General features: G+C 21.3%; 1 protein-coding gene across 1 annotated transcript; it reads left to right on the forward strand.

Annotated features, from left to right (window-relative positions):
• The first annotated feature begins 8455 nt into the window (after positions 1-8455).
• LOC127282382 (uncharacterized) lies at positions 8456-18480 on the forward strand. Its single transcript, XM_051306571.1, has 4 exons — positions 8456-8834; positions 12426-12548; positions 17596-17719; positions 18196-18480. Exons 1-4 carry the CDS (start codon positions 8734-8736, stop codon positions 18259-18261), a joined length of 414 nt encoding a protein of 137 aa, XP_051162528.1. The 5' UTR covers positions 8456-8733; the 3' UTR covers positions 18262-18480.
• The last annotated feature ends 1115 nt before the right edge of the window (positions 18481-19595 follow it).

Genomic DNA, 19595 nt, shown 5'->3' on the forward strand with positions numbered 1-19595 from the left:
CGTGCGCTAAGATTAGCACACACCACGGCAATGACTATGTACTTCTTATAAATTGAATCGCGCCTCCGATTCCGTATTTATTACGTCACTTTTTTTTAGTAGATTCGCGAAATACTTTCATTATTATTAAATCTATATATCGAACACGCTCGAAAGGTATATACTATAGGCACATTATTTATTCATCCTCTGCACATAGAAAAATATAATATTCTTTAACACGTTTTAAAAACAATGACTTTACAATGGATTGATAAAACTGTTTTAATGCGAACAGGAAAATATGGAATTTTTAATTTTAAAAATCTTCTCGTTTTTTTTTCAATTTAATAAACATGATAGCGAAATTATCATTATGCAATAATTTTGCTCCAATTTCATTTTTAAATGTCATTGACATTGAATTGATAAATTTCCATATAGTTATAATAATTAAATTGATTTAATTTTTAAATATTTATTATGCCTTTTCATTATTTGGCAATTTTAAAATAAAAATGTAATTAAAAAAAAAATACAAAGATTTTTTTTTAGGTTGAAGTTGAGTTGTAATGAAAAAAAAATAATTTAGAATTAATAGATAGATTTTTTTTTATTTCATAAATTTTATAACTTAGCAAATTAAAAAATCTATTATAATTAATTAAAGTAATTGAATTAATAAATAATTAATTAAAATATTAAGTAATTTTAAAAAAATTTAATTCTTTTTTGAAATAATTTTGAAATTAAACATTTTTTATAATTCAGCTCGTGTGTACTTACGATTGCACTTTTATTTGAAACGCGCCTTTCAATGATAAAATTCTAATACTTATATCAGTATTATTAGTTATATTGCGCGTTAATCAATAAATGGATCAAATATTTAATCGTTGATCACATAAAATGCTAATCTCTTCACTATTATGAAACTTGCGATGTAAAATTGATCTAAAATAGAAATTCTTGGTATAATAATTTTTGCAATAATAAAATAAATGAAAAATAGTATTAATTAACAAAATATTGATACAAAAATATATTTTTTTTTAAATTGCGTAAAATTTGTAGTGACGTATCATTTTTTTTAAGTACTTTAATTTGTATCAAGTAGGTACTTGAATGTAAGATGTAAGCAAGTGCTTGAAAAAAAAAAAATGTTTCCTAATATAAAAATTAAGTGGATCTATAATAATTTAGATGGAAAATTTTTAACACTTTAACGTTAAATTTATTTTTTTTTTGTTAAATTTTTAAATATATCAGCATTTTTTAAAAAACTTTTTCTAAAAATCTCTTTTCGTGTAAGAATATGCGATTGAATAAAATTTTCAATATTAAATAACTTAAATGAATGAATTAATAATTATTGAATTATTATTATATTTTGTTAAAATTAAATTAAAAATAACAAATTTATGCAAATTGAAAATAATTTACTATATTATTGAAATTTATTACAAAGAACTAAAAAAAATTTTATCTATACATTTAATACAATAAACGCTATATCTTATCATGGATTTTCGTTGAATTAATGAGAAATTGTTTTTTGCTAAGTTATAATATTTTTGATTATTCTCGAAATATATATATATATATATAATTATATTATAAATGAGATGTTAAACGAAAGACAAAACTTGTGAAAGTTAAGTAATATTAAAGAAAGAGCAGGATACAAGGATCAAATGCGTGACGTATTTCTACGTCACAGATTTATTCATTCTTAGAAAAAAAAAAAAAAATTTAAGTCTCACATTGACGAGGTCATGTACCAATTCTATCAATGATCGCGAAAGTTATGTTCGAGGAATCAAAATTTAGTTGCTATAGGAAATTTTTATATAAAAAAATAATTCGCTTAAGAAAATAATTACAAAATGTGACATAATTGGTAAATTTTGATATGAATTTACTTATCTTCTGTCGCTGATAGTTTTTTCATTCTTTCTTTCTTTTTTTTTTTAATAAATATTTAAAACAATTCATTCACGTGTTCAGTTACGCAAAAAGTGTGAAACATCGTATGACATATTATATAGATTTTGTTGAAAAAAAAAACAGATTTTTATCAATTTTCGAGTGGTCGGTTGTCACGAATTCAGATAAAATCATTTATACTAATCATGCGTAATGAGTAGCATCAAAATCATTTTTATAAGTGTGGTCAAAATTATGCCACTTGACTTGTACGTGATAATTCAATATGAATCATTATAAACATGATAATGAAATTTTGATATAGAATCGAAAAAAACTATTAAAAAAAAAAAGAAAAAAAAATTATTGAAAATTCTACCTGTTACGTAATATTTAGAATTTATAAATATAGATTTATAGAAATTGTTAAAAGAAATTTTAATTTTATTTATTTGAAAATAAAATTATACTTTTTGTTTTTCGTTATATAAATCTTTTTTAATTATTTATTTAAAATAAACGTTTTTTTTTTATTTTCTTAAATTATCAAAAGAGTGCAGTTTTTCTTTTTTTTTCAAAAATATCAAAATTTGATTTACAATGTTGCAGAAAATTTCGATATTTCATGACGAAATTCAGGCCGTGAGCATTCAACAAGTTGAGACTTGTTGAATGAAATACCTCAACGATGATGAAACAAACGTAAAGAATGCAAAAAATTTGGGCTGGAATTTTTTTTTTCTTTTTTTTTTTTGAAATCAATTACGACCGGATGTCTCTTATCCTAAAATTCTCACTTATCCGCGATATGTAATTTAATCGCGTGACATAAATGGGAATTTTCATTGGTATAATTTCTCTCTTATCTGAAAAATTGTCCCCTCATTTTAGGATAAGATATATATTGTACTTTTAATAATAGATCTATATGTTTGATATAAATTATGAAAAAAGAAGAGAAAAAAAAAAAAATTATGACGTATATTTCACATAAAAGAAAAACAAACTTGAAATCATTTAAAATAATTGCAATTATTTGAAATTCCATTTTGTTCTTCACCCTTTTTTTTTTTTACAAGTACGTATCAGGTTTTCATATATGATGTTTCACACTTTTCGCAGAAAAGGTGTAATTATAAAATTTTTAGAATTTTAAAGTATTTTTGAAATGCTATATTGACTTTTTGATTCATTGTACATATACATATTGCGGGATTAAAATTAGCATTAGGGAAATTTGCAACGTGTATTAAAATTTCTAATTTTACTTTTTAAAATTTCTCGAAATTATTTTTTTACTAATTATAATAATTATTAAATAAATAAATTAGTAAATAAATATAAAATAATTAGTAAATAATAATAATTATTATTATTTACTAATTATTTTATTAAATTAAATACAAAATCTGTAATTAAATTTTTTTTTGATAATTGAGATATTTATAAATATTTCTTTTTTAAAAAATGCTTAGTTTACGTCATTTTTGAATAATTTCTTTTTATTTAGTTTCGAAAGTAATTATTTGTTTTTTAGTGAAGACTAATTTTAATTTTTTTTTGACATAAAAATTTTTGTTTTATTTGTAAAAGAGAGGCTAATTTTAGCAGTTACATGTACGCAAAACTTCATCTCGATGCGAGAGTACAAAGACCCTTTAGGAATTCCGTTCATTAGTGTCCTACTCCTCTCTGACTCATCTCTTATATAGAAAAGCTCAAAGAGCAACAGGTGAATTTATCTGTGTTACATTTCCTCAATGTCTTTTGACATTTTTTTTTTCTTTTTTGCTGTCAATTATTGAAAATTTTCAGTTTTGATATTATATCAAAAATTTCTTGCACTTATAAATAGAATAATATATCTATATGATTAGTAAAAATATCAATGTACTCAAGACGATTATTTGTATCCCATTAATTGAAAATTTGAAAAAAATAATCTTTTATTATTTTATTAATAACTTCGTAAGACGCAATATAAAGTCGATTAGTCTCTGTTATCGAAAATTAAAAAAAAAAAAAATTTCGGCATTAATCCCATATTGAGCAAAATAATTTAGATGATCTACTAGATTTGTTCAATAAATAGCGAAGTATTTTTAATTTTTTTTTTTTTAACAAGCGAATGTGATCGCGGTAAATTGATTTTTACATCATACAAATCAATATTTACATTGTATACGTTAAAAATATATATTAAAGATAGTTGAAGTGGAATGAAAATAAAATTTTTAATGACAGGAAAATTCCTTTTGCCAAATCGTTTTTTATTTAAAAATATTGAAAAAATTCTTTTTTAATCATAAATTATTTATTATAAATTTCTAAATTATATATATTGTAAAAAATGTAAAAAGTTTTTAAATCTTTTTTTGAAAAAAAATTGCATGGTGGGAGTAAAGAATAGAAAATTTAAAAATAAATTATTTGATAAAACTGTGTTTTGCATACATAATATATAAAAAAAAATTATATTTTCATCTTTTATATACGAGAGAGGTTTTTAATAAGATTTTCGTAATTCTCCAAAAAAAAAAAGTGTTATAAAAGAACTTGGAATAATTTTACTCTTTTTATTCATTGATGAAATGACTTTTCTCGCTCGTGAGGGTGATTTCAGATGCATCTTTTATACCGTTTCCTATTATAAAGTTGCTTCTTTTATATACTTAACCATTATAAAAAATTTTACATATAAATAAGATGTAAAATTTGCAGTATGTGCAAAAATGTATAGGAGAAAAAAAAGTTAACTTATAAATTTTTTAAAAATTAAAAAAAAAAAACATTTTTAATCCTCAAAAAATCTGTTTGGAAAAAAATTTATTTTCAATAAGTATTTAAAACATATTTATTAATTAATTCAAGAATTATATATATAAAATAAAAAAAGATGTAGTGAATTATATAATTCATAACAAATTTCTCTATTATTTAACTTGGATTAATAGAAAACTTGTGTTTAGTCAAATATATATAGTTTTATAAATAAATTTCATTTTATTTAAAGTTGATCTTGACGATTATTTACTTTGGGGGTCTAATAAATTTTTTTCTGAGACTAGAGAATGTTTTTTAAAATTTCGACATGTTTTTATTCAGTGAAAGAAAATATTTTATTCGCCTTTATTTATTTATAGTTGTAATTGATCAAAAGCTAAGAGGATTTTTTTTTCAATAGTTATATTTTTGCAATATTATTTTTTCAAAATATAAATTAATAATAATAATAATTGTTATTATTATTAAATATTAATAATAATAATTATTATTACTATTAAATATTAATAATAATAATTATTATATATTTTATTGTATTATTTTATTAAATAGTAAAGAAATAAAAAAAAAACTATTTTTTTGTGGCAAAAATGAAAAATGGTTTATACCTTTTTTTTTTAATATTATGTCAGAATGATTTTATATAGAAAATAAAAATGAAAGTTGCGGTAAATCTTTGATTTCTCATTGATGTTTCAATGACTTTAAACTAATATATCCTTTTTGGCAATAAGAACTACACCCAAGAGAATGACATCATGCCCCCCCAATTTCGAAACTACTTTTGGCATTTCCGGCTTACATTTTGAACATCCAAATATTCACCCTAAAGGGGGTATTACATTATTCAAGGACCTCTCTTATTCGACGAATTTTATTTTGTTCTTTGAAGTGTCTTACTTTTTTCTTTGCATCTAATAAATAAAATTTTAATGACTTTCTAATACATATACCTGTGGGATAAATTTTTTCTTTTTTTTTTTTTTTGTTTTACAAAAAGGTTTTAACAATTTTATAATAAGGATTCGTTTTCCACGAAAGTCGTCTAGACAGCGCGATACCTTTAAAAGATATATATATGTACAGAAAGGGTTGAATTTTATACAGCGTTTTTGATAGTTCATTGGGAAATGATTCACAGATATTTTAATTACTTTTTTAATTAAATTTTTGAGATGGAAAAAATTCAACAATTCACAGAATATTTGGAATTTTTTTTGTTTTTTCATAATGATAAAATAATTTTATTTTTATAGAAAAAAATTCTGGTTTAGAAATAAAAATTGGAAGGAGAATTTACTTATCTGGAAGTATTAAAGAAATTTACAAATTTTTGAAAATGTTACGAATTTTTTTGTCTTTATATTATTTTTCTTCCTGAAGTTTGTGTAAAGAAACTTCTTGTCTCTCTCTTAACTTTTTTCGTTTTATTTTATATACACTGAGAAAAAGAAAAGATATTACGAGTTGGAAATAAAACATTAAAACAACATTTCTTTCGAATTTATGATGTATATATGTAAATACTTAATTTTTATATAGTAGAGGGTTTGTAAGCTTTAATAAAGGTGAATTTCTTTATTATTGAAGAAGTTCATCTCTTATGAAGGAGTTTTTAGGGTGTGGAAAACAGTTTGTTTCTTGCTTTCAATAAAAAAAAAAAATTCTTGTTAAATTTTTACAATACAATTTTATAAATTTTTTTTAATATTATTTTACAATTTTTTTTTTAAATATAGAGAAAAACGATTTAGGAATTTCTTTTTATTGCAAAAATTAAACTATTGCAACTATATAATTGCAAACTATAAATAAAATTATCACAAATAAAAAGAAATTAGTCTAATATTCTTGCAAAAATTCCAAAACGAGTCTTTTAATATTCATTAATAAAATTTCCAAATATGTAGAATTTTCCAATATTCCAGAAAAGAAAATTCCAAAATATTTTTTAAAAAAATTTTCTTTTTTAAATTAGATTTCAAAATTAGAAACTTTTTTATTATATAGAATTTAGTTGCAACATTTGTTATTTCTTATTTTTAGATTTTTTTGACCTTGAAAAAGTTAGATAAGTCTTAAAATATATATTTTCGCAATTCCATTAATTAAAAATTCTTTATTTTTTTCAAGCAATTTTATTTTTGGGTAAAATAATAAAACATTTTCTGAACAGCCATTATATAGTTATACAATACTCTATAGGCAATATATTTTTTTCGAAAATTATTTTATCGCGTGATAAATAAATTTTTACACTTGTTTTTTTTTTTTTTTTTAAATAAAAAATCGTTAATTTAGCGAGAATTCTCTTCGACAATGGTTTTTTTTCAAAAAAACATGAGTGCGAAAAAAATAGCTCATTCTTGGAAAGAAAAATATTGAATAAAAATACTCGATGTTTTAGAATATTTTTAATATTTTGGAATAATATAGTGTTAAAAAAAAAAAAAATTGTAAAAAAAAATAATGTCTTAATTTTTAGTGTATTATTTTTAAAAACAAAAATTGAGATTTTTTCAAAAGTTTTTGAAACTTTATAACTATTTTTTTTCTATTTTTTCTATATTTTATATATATTTATAGAAATTTTCGAGAGTTGCAGTTGCAATATCTTTTTTTTTGTAATTAAAATGAAAAAAGGGGAGAATGGAAAAAAAATCTAATAACAATTTTTATTATAAGCGGAGAAAAATATAATTTTTTCCTTTTTTTAATGCTTTTTTATTAATGAGAGAAAAAAATTTGGAAAATCATTTTTTTTTTTCTTCACCTTTTCGTAAATTTTTAAAGAAATTGTATGTATCTTTCTTTCGTTTATATAGACGTGAGAATGACCATCAGGAGAGAAAATTTATTATTCTAAAGGACAAAACGTGGTCAACGTCACGCACACGTTATCCGCATATGTACGCTTTAATATATTTTTTGTTGAACCCTTTTTTTTATAATTGAATGAAACAGAAAATTTTTCCCCTCATTTTCTTCCGGCATTGAAACAAATTTCTTTGCGTTATAATCTTGTTTAGACATTATTTGTAACATCAGACTTTCTACAATTTCGGTGGTTTTTATTTATATTTTTTTTTTCTCTCATGAATTATTTGCGTTTCGTTTTAAATAAAATTGTGAGTCTATTATTTTTAATTAAATTTAATTATTTATAAAATTATAAATTATAATTTATTATTATTTCATATTTATAAATAGAATAAATAATAAATTATATAATAATTATTTATTTATCATAATTAGTAAAAAGTTAGTAGCGAATTTATTAATTAGTAAAATTATTAAAATTACTAATTAATAAAATAAATACTCAGCAAATTAATTATTAATTCGTAATTATTTTGTAATTAGTAAATAATTGGAAATTAATTAACATGAATATAATATTATTAACAATTAGTAAAAATTAGTGAAAATCAATAAATCAAAATGAAAAAAAAAATTAATGATGAAATTATAAAATGTCAATGGAAAAAAAAAATTCTGTTCACGCTTTCTGTTGATGATTATTGTATACCTATACATATATATATCATTGAAGAAGAAGGTGATCAGTTAATTTTTCGCGGGGAAAAACTGAGGCCCCTTTTCATCTCCACCTTTTAAAAAAAAAATGGATGACCCCTTTTATTAACGATATGTATGTGGGGGAGGGGTTTTTAAGGGAAAAAAGAGGGGGGAGGACTTTGGGAAACGTTGTATAGAGGAGAGAACTGGAGAACAAGCGCCAGATTATAAAGTGAGGGAGGATTCGCGAGTGGGGAGGAGCCATCGCGCAACTGAGTATATATGCTGAAAATCACCAAGCAACTCGTTACAATTCTTGAAGACACAAAACGAAAAGGATCATTAAAAAAAAAATAATAATAATAAATAAATAAATATTTAAGTGATACTATTATTTAATAGAAAAAAAAAATAGTGTTTTTGGGTGCGGAGTTTGAATTTTCGAAAAAAAAGAAACTTGAGGAGAAAAAGTGGTTCAAGTGGTCATATATAGTATTTTTTTTTGTGTATAAAAAAAAATTCAAAATGAAGAACCAATCATTGGCAACAGTGACTGCAGGTTTACTGCTTCTTCTTCTTGTACTGGTACCGGAAATAGCACACGCTCGGCCATCCGGTTTCCTTAGGTACAATTTACTTTACTATTTTATTTTTCTTTTTTTTTAGGGGAAAAAATTTTTTTTTTTTAATATTTCAAAAATTTTTGCAAATTTAAAAAAAAAAATTAGACAAAAAATTTGATTGGGAAGTAAATTTATATGTTTATGAAACTGAAATTATTATTTGAAATAAATATATGATTTGCATATTCATCAGGTTTTTAGATAAAAATCATTTCTTCGAAGTCTTGATAATTAAGTGTTAATTTTTTAACAATTGTTTACAGTCAAATGCACTCGTCATGTATATTTTAAGACATCATCATTTGATATTAGATTATGTATATTTAATAATAATATAGGTTAAAAAATTTATTGAAAAAAATTTTTTTAACAGTATTCTAATAATTTATTTTACAAATTTTTTTTTTTTAAATTTACAATTTTGCTACAGAATTTATTTTGAATTCATTATTTTTTACAAATAAATTTCTATAACAGAACACTACTTTTTATAATTTAATATAATATGCTATCTTTTTTTTTTTCTTATGATTAATAAGATAATTATGACACTTCTGTGTGATAAATTATCTCTTATTCCCAACCTTGGTCAATAAAATTATATACTCATCTTCTTTTTATTTCGATTGTTTAATTAAAGTTTAACAATTCAATATTAACAATTTTGAATATTAATATTTTAAATAAATTAATTTTTTAAATTTCAATTTGCGAATTATGAAAAAAAAACAAAATTTTATCAATATTTTTTTTAATTGCAACAAAATTCGTGCTTCTCTATATATATATAATACACCAATAATCAATTTTCAACATTCATCAGTTATTTGATTTCACATACAAATCATGCGAGTTGTTTGATTAATTGATTATTATGTCGAAAAAAAAGAGTTCATTGTTTGATGTATCATTTGAAAATACGATTTAATGCGTGCAATAATTATGTGTTCGTAATTAATTACGCGTGCATAATTAACTATATATAGAGATAATTTATCGCTTTCTTTCATTTCTCTTTTTTTTTCATTAATATACTTTTGTATTTGAAAATTTTCATCAATTCGAAAACAATTTTTATTTCGATAATTTATATCAATTGTCCCCAACCTCGGACAACAATTATTATTTAGTCACAATTTTTACAGATTAAGATAAAATAAAGAAATAATTGAGAATTTCATTATTGAGTAAAAATATTTCAATTTCCCTTTTGATGGGACTTTTTTTTAACATTCTTTGAATAATAATAATAATAATAATAATAATATATTTTTATTGTATTGCTTATAAAAAAAGATCTTTACAATATTTTTCTATGTATAGTACTTTTCTTTATTATTTACAACAATAAAATTTTACAACTCAGTTCACATTTTTGTAATATTATATTTTTTTTTATATATATATACAAAAAAAAATTGATTAAGTATATATAATTTGTATTTAAATTTAAGAAAATTGTTTGGAAAAAAGAGTATTTTTTTGAAAAAAAAAGAATATTTGCTTTTTTATTAAGATAAAAAAAATATTTTTTTTATCGAAAGGAAAGAGAGAGAAATTTTATTTTTCTAGTAAACGATTCTATTGTGCATTAAACAAGCCTTACTATCGAATGTTTAACCCTTTCGAAATTGAAGTATCTCGTTTCTAGTGGAAACTTGATCGAAGAATTCTTATACGACTTGCAAAGAAATTTCTGTGCAAATATATATATAATATAATTCTGTTTTCTCATACATTGGCTATTGATATTTATCTTAAAAAGTTTTTTCCTAACATATATATATTTCTTTTTAATTTTCTTTTTATTTATACAAAACTATTTTCTTTTATTGAAAATCTTGATTCTTTTTCGAAATTAGAAACAGAATTGTCTAATTGACAATTTTTGAAAAACTATTTTTCAAAAATAGCAAAATAATTTTCTAAATTTTTTTTTTTTTTTCAAAACTGCTGTCGTTTTTTTGTAAATAGCTCATATGACGTAAGAAAAACTGGAATTTTTCCTTTTTCTAAATAATAAAAAAATGAAAAAAAAAAAAAATCAGAAACACGTTATGATAAAATGATAATAATTAACGCGTGGCAGATGTCTTTTATTTGATTAGAGGGTCATACAATTGGGTTGAAGTATCAGATAAAAATATCGATATTCTGTAAAATACCTATTTTGTATCCTCCACCACTGTTTTCTTTTTTTTTTTTTTCAAGAGAGAAAAATTCTTATCGTGAGAAATTATCTAGAGTAAAAGAAACTCGATATTGGTATATAAAGAAGATTGTGTCGATTATTTCATGTTATATTATGTTAATTTAGTTGAAGGGTAGTTGAGGGAGGGATTAAATATTTTTTTCCACATATCTCATTTTTTTTTTGTAGTTTACAAAATTTTAACGATATACGATTTCGTATTTTTTTTTATTCTAAATTAATTTAATTTAACTGTAAATTAAATTTATCTATATATAATTTATTATATTGTACAAATTAGAATTTTTTTTCCCCAAAAAATTTCCATATATATTTATTATAATTCGCGCGTTTGAAAATTTCATTTCGGAATGATAAATAGGAGATTGGGATTTTTTTTTTCAAAATTATATTTTAATTTTTAACTCCCACTATATTTTAAAATTGTATATTTTGAAAAATTTATGAGATAAAATAAAAAGTAGTTACATTATCGTATGGTAATGTTCACTAGAATTTCCCAAGTGTCATCTATGGCTATTGTATCATATACAATTTAAGTAGCAAATTTTTCTTCTTTCGTCTATATATAATACATAAATCGACTAACTCTTACATAATATTTCACGTTCATATAAAAATAATTATTAGACTGCTGAATTTTATATAATCATTGAAAAGGATTTCTGATTAATTTCTCATTTATTGATTCAATTGATTTAATCTAATTTTACACATTCTACGATGTAAATCCTATGGAAAATTTTATTTTAATTTATATTTGACTACATAAGTCATTTTACCTAAATTACGTTTAATTATTATTATTGATATTTATAATTTTAAATAATTTAATTTTTAAATTTAATTTTTATAATATTTTTAAAAATTTAATAATTAATTAATAATTTATTTATTATAAAATATAATTATTATTTTATTATTTATTTTGCTTAAATTTGACAAATTACTATTAATGAATTTAGAAATGATTTTCTATCTTTTTTTAATAATTAATAAATAATGTTAAAAATAGAAAAAAAAAAATTGTAGCCACTCTAGAATTGTCTTCCGAGACAAAGAATGTGAGAAAAAAAAACGTAACGTGAGTTCCCTGACATGTAAGTGAATTTTGTGCATCAGTCGAGACGTTGATCTATACTGACGCAAAATGATGGCAGTTTTGCACTGAATGATGCAACAAGTGTGCAAATTTAAGTCTATATAATATGAAATTCCAAGAATTGCAATTTTTTTTTTTACAAAATTAAATAAAAAAGAAAATAAATAATTACAGATATGTACATAAAATAATTAAAATTAAAAGAAAGGTCAGGAATTTTTTTTTAAATTCATAATAAAAATAAATTTTCTTTTTTGTAATTTCTAAATTTTTTTTTCAGTCGACAAAAACGAGTTTCTGATCAAAGACTGGCGGAACTTGAGACACTGATGGCATTGTCAAGACTAAAGGGAAAATTAGTCACAGTTCCTGTGGGATTTGGTCGCGTTGATCCTGCAAAACTGTAAGTTCAATCCTTTTTTGTATTTTTCTAATTTTTTTTTATTTCTGCAATAGTTTTATTTATTATTCAAATAAAAATTTAAAGCAATCTTTTTTACTATTTAAAAAAGAATAATTTTTTAATACCTGTGATCAAAAGACACGAATTTCGAAAAGTTAAAAAATTTTTTTTTTTCCTCCTAAAAAAGTTCTTTATCCTCTAATTTAATTAATTAAATTAATCAAATTTGATCCAGTGATTGTGATTTTGGAAATAAATAATTTTTGAATATTTATTTTTATATTCTGATAAAAGCTTGCATCGGAAATATTCGATATTTAATATTTAATAAAAATAAAAATTGTCGGATCAGTTTGGTTAGAGAAAAAATGACTTCTGAAAAATGCAAAGCTTCATATCCGCGCGAGCACGTAAAAGTTTTTTTTTTTTTGTTTTTATAGAAGAGAATATCTCTGCAGCGCAGTTATACTGAGATTTCTTTATTATCTATACTTTTTTCGGCAATTTTTTATTTCTTGAGAAAAAAAAAGAGAGAGTAGTGGGTGTATACTGGTTGCGTTTGAGAAAATTTTAGCTAATACACTCAGCTCATCGGAATGAAAATCATATAGGGTGATTGTATACAAGTTTATACAGAATGTTTCAGAAATTACTCAATGATTCACATCCGAATAATTTATTCACTATCTCCAAACCAAATTTCATACTTTGTTGAAAAGCGATTAAAAAAATTTTTTATTTTTCTTTTTTCCGAAATTTATATTTTTTAAATATTTTTCTTTATTTGATATTGTTCTAAATGTCAAATAATTCAATAAATAAACTCCAATAAATAAATAAATAAAATAAATTTTAAAAAGTAAATTTTAAGATAAATTTCGATAAAAATATTTTAATAATTTTTTTTTAATCTATTACAAATATTTGATAGATTTTTAAACCTTTTTTTTATAATTGAATCAAACAAAAAAAAAAAAATTGTATTAGGTGGGAGTGAAGAAAAATTTTTTTCTCCTTTTAAATGATTAATATAAATATTGTTATAATAATATTCTATTTGTCACGCCTACCTAATCCCCCCTTTTTTTTTTAATAAAAAGATAAAATCTATTATCAATTACTTAGTGTCATGTTAATAAAATATTATTAACTTATCATTGAAATTAATAATTTAATTTGTTTAATCAATCGGGTAATTATATTATTAATTATTATTTGACTCTTGTGTATTTTCCAAGTTTATTGACATTCCTCGATATACCATTTAAATTTTTTTTTTAGTTCAATATTATTATTTTTTTTTTTAATTATCCAAAATAGTGAAAATTTTCTTTCAATCCTTTTTTTGTAAATTTACATATAATTTCAATTTATGACAATAGGTTTTCTTTTTTGTATCGTTAATATGTCGAGAAAAAAATTTCCATCCTGTTTGAGCCATGTAAACATAAAAATTCAATTCCGATTGGAATCTTTTGATGCAAAATATATGTGTATACAATTTTTTTTTTTTTTTTTTTTTTTTTTTGATAGCTGTTGCAATTTATAACAGTTGAATTATAAACCTATATTGAAAAAAAAAATAAATAAATCGACAAAATTTTAATCATGCAGAAAATTAAAGCTTTTGAAAATGCAAAATGGAGAAAATGGTTTTCATGTTACAACAAAGATTGAAAGACAATTAATAATTGATTACAATCATAATCCTTCGAACGAGTCATTTATTAAATGCTCCAAGCGATAAACTAATTAATTATATAACTTTTGTCAAATCGGTTTAATTAAATAATTTGTAATTCTATTTATTTGTTTATTACAATAATTAGTCATTAATAAAATTTCCTAATAATAATAATTATTATTTTTATTATTATAAATAGAAGAATGACAATAGTAATAAACAAAATAAACAAAAAAAAAATAAGAATAAAAAGGAGATAATAAATTGCAACTAGAGAAATTCATTTATACCGTAAATTAACTTTTAATTAATCTTTAACTTTCTAAAATTGTCATGAATAAACAATTTGAATTATATGGACAATTTTTCTTTTTTCTTTTTTAATAATGTCATTGCAGAAATTGAAAAATATCATTAAAAAAAAAAGTATTCAAGAAATTTAATTTAATTATCAGAAATATGTAAATTAATAAATATTGAATAATTAAAATTGAATACAATATTTTTGTGATAAAAGAAAATTTTCTTTTCATGAAACTTTTGCGCTCGTGCCTCGATTTAATATGAGTCATCTATTACAATTGCAAAGTTTGAGAATAATTTTATTAAATGAAAAAATATTGCCAAAAGGGTTTTTTTTTTTATATTAGCTAGATGTAAATTTTCAATTTGAATAATATGATTTTTAATTGTCTTTAATTATCAATTAAACCTAATATTGTTTTGTTTATCGTAAAAATATTTATCATTCACTTTATCATATTTATTTTGATTTAGTAAAGTAAATACTACTTAATTTAATTTACTTAATTTTATGAAATCTATAGTAAAATTAATAATTTGTGATACAAAAAATTAATTAATTCTTTTTGAAATAAAAAAAATTTTTTTTCTTTATTATAAAATTTGAAACATGAAACAATGAATGTTCTACTTTTGAAAAATTGAAAATATACAAAACCAGTAGAAATTCATAAATTTGTGTATTTTTTTTTTTCACCAAAAATAAATAAAATTAATTGAAGCATTTTTTTCTCCAATTTATTTTTTATAGAGTTTATAAAAGTTTGTGAATATATGTTTTGTCGAACCTCAAACACAACTATATACTGCATCGATAATTTACATATATACGTGCTTGGAAATAAAAAAAAAAATAAATTTAGAATCTGTATTAAAAATAAAATAATAAAAATAATTATAATAGTTTAATAAAATAATTATTATAATAAAATAAAAAAAATATTGATAATTCTGATAGTTAATAATTAAACAATTTATTTGTATTTAATTTATAATAAGTGAAATAATATATCGCGATTGTTTTTAAATATTTTATTTAACGGAAGAACTTTGAATGCGAGTTGATCTTAAATTACGAAAATTGGAAAAGTTTTGTCTTTTTCACGAAGGCGGAAACCTTTTATATATAAGAAGTTTTTTTTTTTTTTTTTTTCTTTTTTAGGAAAAAATATTGTGTATGTGCAGACAATTGAAATGCATTTTGTCAAGGAGAAATAAAAACAGGAGTAATGCAACGGAAAAGTTGCAATAGCGAGAGTCCCTAACCAGTTTATCAGTCCTCGAGAATATACATATATATATATAGTCGGGAATAAATTTCTATTCTATTCAATGTGTCGCGTTACTGTACCGGAAATTTGTTTACGATACTTGAAGAGATGCGCAATGAATGCACTCGGGGAATTCCTTATTTGTATGTATTAGAGTTAGAGAAGTAATGAAGCGCATTTATACACTGATACAACTGCAAAAAATAGTTTTTCCTTATCAAATCACTATATATATCCATGACAATTTGATCCTAATTTCTATAATAATTTTTGATCTCGAAATAAATTTTTTTCAATTTTTTTTTCAAATATAAATAATTATATTTTTCAATATTTTTTTTTCAAATATAAATAATTATATTTTTCAATATAAAAATAAATAATCCTATTTTTTAAATATAAATATAAATAATTGTATTTTTGAAAATAAATATAAATAATAATATTTTTAAATATAATTATTAATTAATTTAAACAGAATAAAAAAATAATTTTTATTTTTTTCGATAGACTTAAAGAGGCTTTCGCAAAACTAAATTTTGCGAGGAAAATAGAGTTTTTCGAAAATTAGAAAACTCATCCAAGAAAGCATATACCAATCTTGTATTATATGAGACGAGAAGTTGAAAACTTTGACTTCCCACGTCTATAAAGGAAACTCATTTTTTAAAAAAAAAAAAAAAAACGAAAATGCATTTCAGTGAAAATCATTTTTTTTTTTCAATTTATTTATTTATATTTAAATATTCAAATTTTTATTGAATTAAAATATAAAATTGATTTTCATCTCGGAAGTGTGCTAGATTTTTTTTTTTTTTAATTTAACTAAACGATGGGAAAAGATATTATAAAGAAAGAAGTTTTGGAGTGATTGATTTAAAGTTTGATAAATGGTTATCTTGAGGATTCAAGAATGGCATTTCCTTCGAAGAGATTTATGCGAAACTGACCTTACATCATACAAGGCAAAGAAACAAAACGCGGTCACGACTATATAGTCGATCAATGAAATGATTCAAAGAGATGTTTAAAATTCAGTGACTCCTGTTTTTTTTTTCCTCCTCTCATCAGCTAATTAAATTTCTTTGCTCGGATTTCATTGAACATCTTTACGTGAAAAAATTTTTATTTTCCGCATTCCTTATGCTCGCCAAGGGAACTGACCCCGACTATTTCATATAAAGATTTTTGAATTTATTTATTATCCAATAAATAAATATATAAATTTTTACTTTTGAAAATTTTTAATAATGAAATCAAATGAAGAAATTAATTTTGATTGTAAAAATTTGAAATTTGATTCAGGAAAAATTAATAAATTTGAAAAAATTTGATTATTTTTTAATAAATAATAATAAAAAAAAGGAAGAATTTTTCTATATCATCGTCATCGTTTTTTTATCTCAAAATAAATCTCTTAATGTTTTCTTCTAAACACGTAAATGTATAAATAAACATCGTGTCTTTTAAAAATAATTAAGTTTCTTAAAATACAGTGATAGTATTTTATCTAGTGTCCAAATTTAGTCCTTTGCCTTTCTAAACGCAAAAAAGTGAATCACTTTTTATAATAGAAAATCGAACTTTGCTTTCACGTGGGCGACTTTTAATATTAATATTATAATGAAATTATATTGAAAATACTTATTTTTTTAAGAAATATAAAAAAACTTTTCGAAATTCCTTTTAATATCAAAAAAATTAATTAATAATAATAAATTTAGATTTAGTAAATATTTGCAAAATTTTCAAAAAAAATATTATTTTTAGTTTTCCTTTTTGTTTTCAGTGGTCGCAAACGACGATCAAATGCTGGAAATGATTTTCAGAGATTTCAACGATTTTGGAAAACTATTTCGGAATCTGAATTAAATGACGATGACAGCAAGGACATAATATTTCCTGCATCTTGGGTAAGTTTTGAAATTATATTTGAAAAATTTTTAAATTAAAAAAAAAGGATAAACATAAATTAAATTAAATAATAATGAAATAGAAACGAATATTTTGTTTTTAAAGGAGTCAAAGTTCGTGTTCTAATGAACACTGACTCATGTCAATAATTAACTTCCTTTTTTTTGTATAAAAATTAATATTTCAATATTTATAATTCAGAGGAAGTGTTTTGATTTGCTATATAATTGTAGCACGTTTTTCCTGATGCAATTACACTTAGAGTAAACGATTGCATCATACAGATTAAAAAATTACAACTCGATTTCATTCATGCAAACGGCTTTCGTCATTTTTTATACAAAAAAGTTTGTTTATTGCAAAAATTTTGCAAAATTTTATTTAAAAAAGAAAAATAAATTAAAATACTCTTTTAAATTATTATTAACGTTAATTATTGTAAAACATAATTTAATAATTTATTTAATTTTATTAGTTCCAGAGAGACGTGGATAATCAGCTAGGCGATGATACGGACGACCCTCCACTCTTTTTTAATTAGAAAAAAGAGAAAAAATGAGAGTAAAATAAATCGTCAATAAAAGACAAAATGGTTTTAAAAAAAAAAAATAATAAATCGTGAGAGGTTCTCAAAATATTCTCACCACCCGAACAGTATTAGCGGATTGTCTGCCGTCCGAACTTGAACTCTACACTGAAAGTTTAATTTCACATTTTTATTATAGTAGAAGATTCTATAATAATTAGGAGAAAAAAATAATATTACAATCTGGAACGGAAATTCAAGAAAGAAATTCATCAAAAGTTGAAGAAATTGGATAAAATACAAAAAAATTTCAATTACATATTATTTTTTGATGAATTGAAATTCGAGAAATAAATAAATTTTTCATTAATTGAAAAATTGAGAAAAAGAATAATATTTATCTCTGATGCATAATAATTAGTCAGTATTTCCGGACAAGATGTAGACGCATTGCTGCTTTTAGTTATTTATATTATTATTATTTAATTAGCAATTTTGTATATTTATTTATTATTTATAAGTAGTCAATTTGCAATCTCGAAAAAAGATCTAAATTTGACGGTGCTAATCTTTTTTTTTTTTTTTGAGATAGCAAATAATTTTTCCTAATTTGAATTTTTTTTTTTTTTTCAAAATGTGTAGATATCAGAAAAATAAGTTAATTTCTGATAATGGTCTGATAAAAAAAAAATTTTCATACATAATTAAATTATATTGAAATTTGCACAAATGTATACTTTTTTTCGGTATTATGTAAAAGAGAACAAAGTCTTGTAAATTTTTTTTAAGTGCGTTGAAATTCGAATGTTTAAATTCATCGCAAATAATAATTAATTGTAATAGCGAATTTTTTTTTCTAATTTAGTTATTTATTATTTATACAAAAAAGATATCATTGAAATGGCATTATTGCAAAATAGTTTTTAATAATTAAATTTCTTAATTATTAAATACTATTAATTAAACAATTTTATTAATTACGTAATCATTTATTTAATGACATTAATTTATTAATTAATCCTAACTTCATTAATTTCTTTACATTTATTTATTCTATTCAATTCTTTTGAAAATGATTACTGCATTAATTTAATTACAATTTTAATTAATTATTAAAGTTTTTAAAAAAAATAATTCAGTATTTAATTTAACAATTCAATGTTATCTTTTTTCGTTATTTTGTAGTTTAAACCAGAAAATTTTATTTTGTTTGAAATTTATTATTTCAAAACAAATAATTTTTTCAGAACTAGGAGAAGATAATTGTCATTAATATTTTTTTTAGGGTATAATTTTGTAAATTTAAGAAAATATTTTAAATTGTACAACTGAAATTAGGTAACAAAAAA

The sequence above is a fragment of the Leptopilina boulardi genome, unplaced genomic scaffold (genome assembly GCF_019393585.1).
Source record: "Leptopilina boulardi isolate dan_hultmark-lab unplaced genomic scaffold, ZJU_Lbou_2.1 LbouV2_30, whole genome shotgun sequence".
Classification (NCBI taxonomy): Eukaryota; Metazoa; Arthropoda; class Insecta; order Hymenoptera; family Figitidae; genus Leptopilina; species Leptopilina boulardi.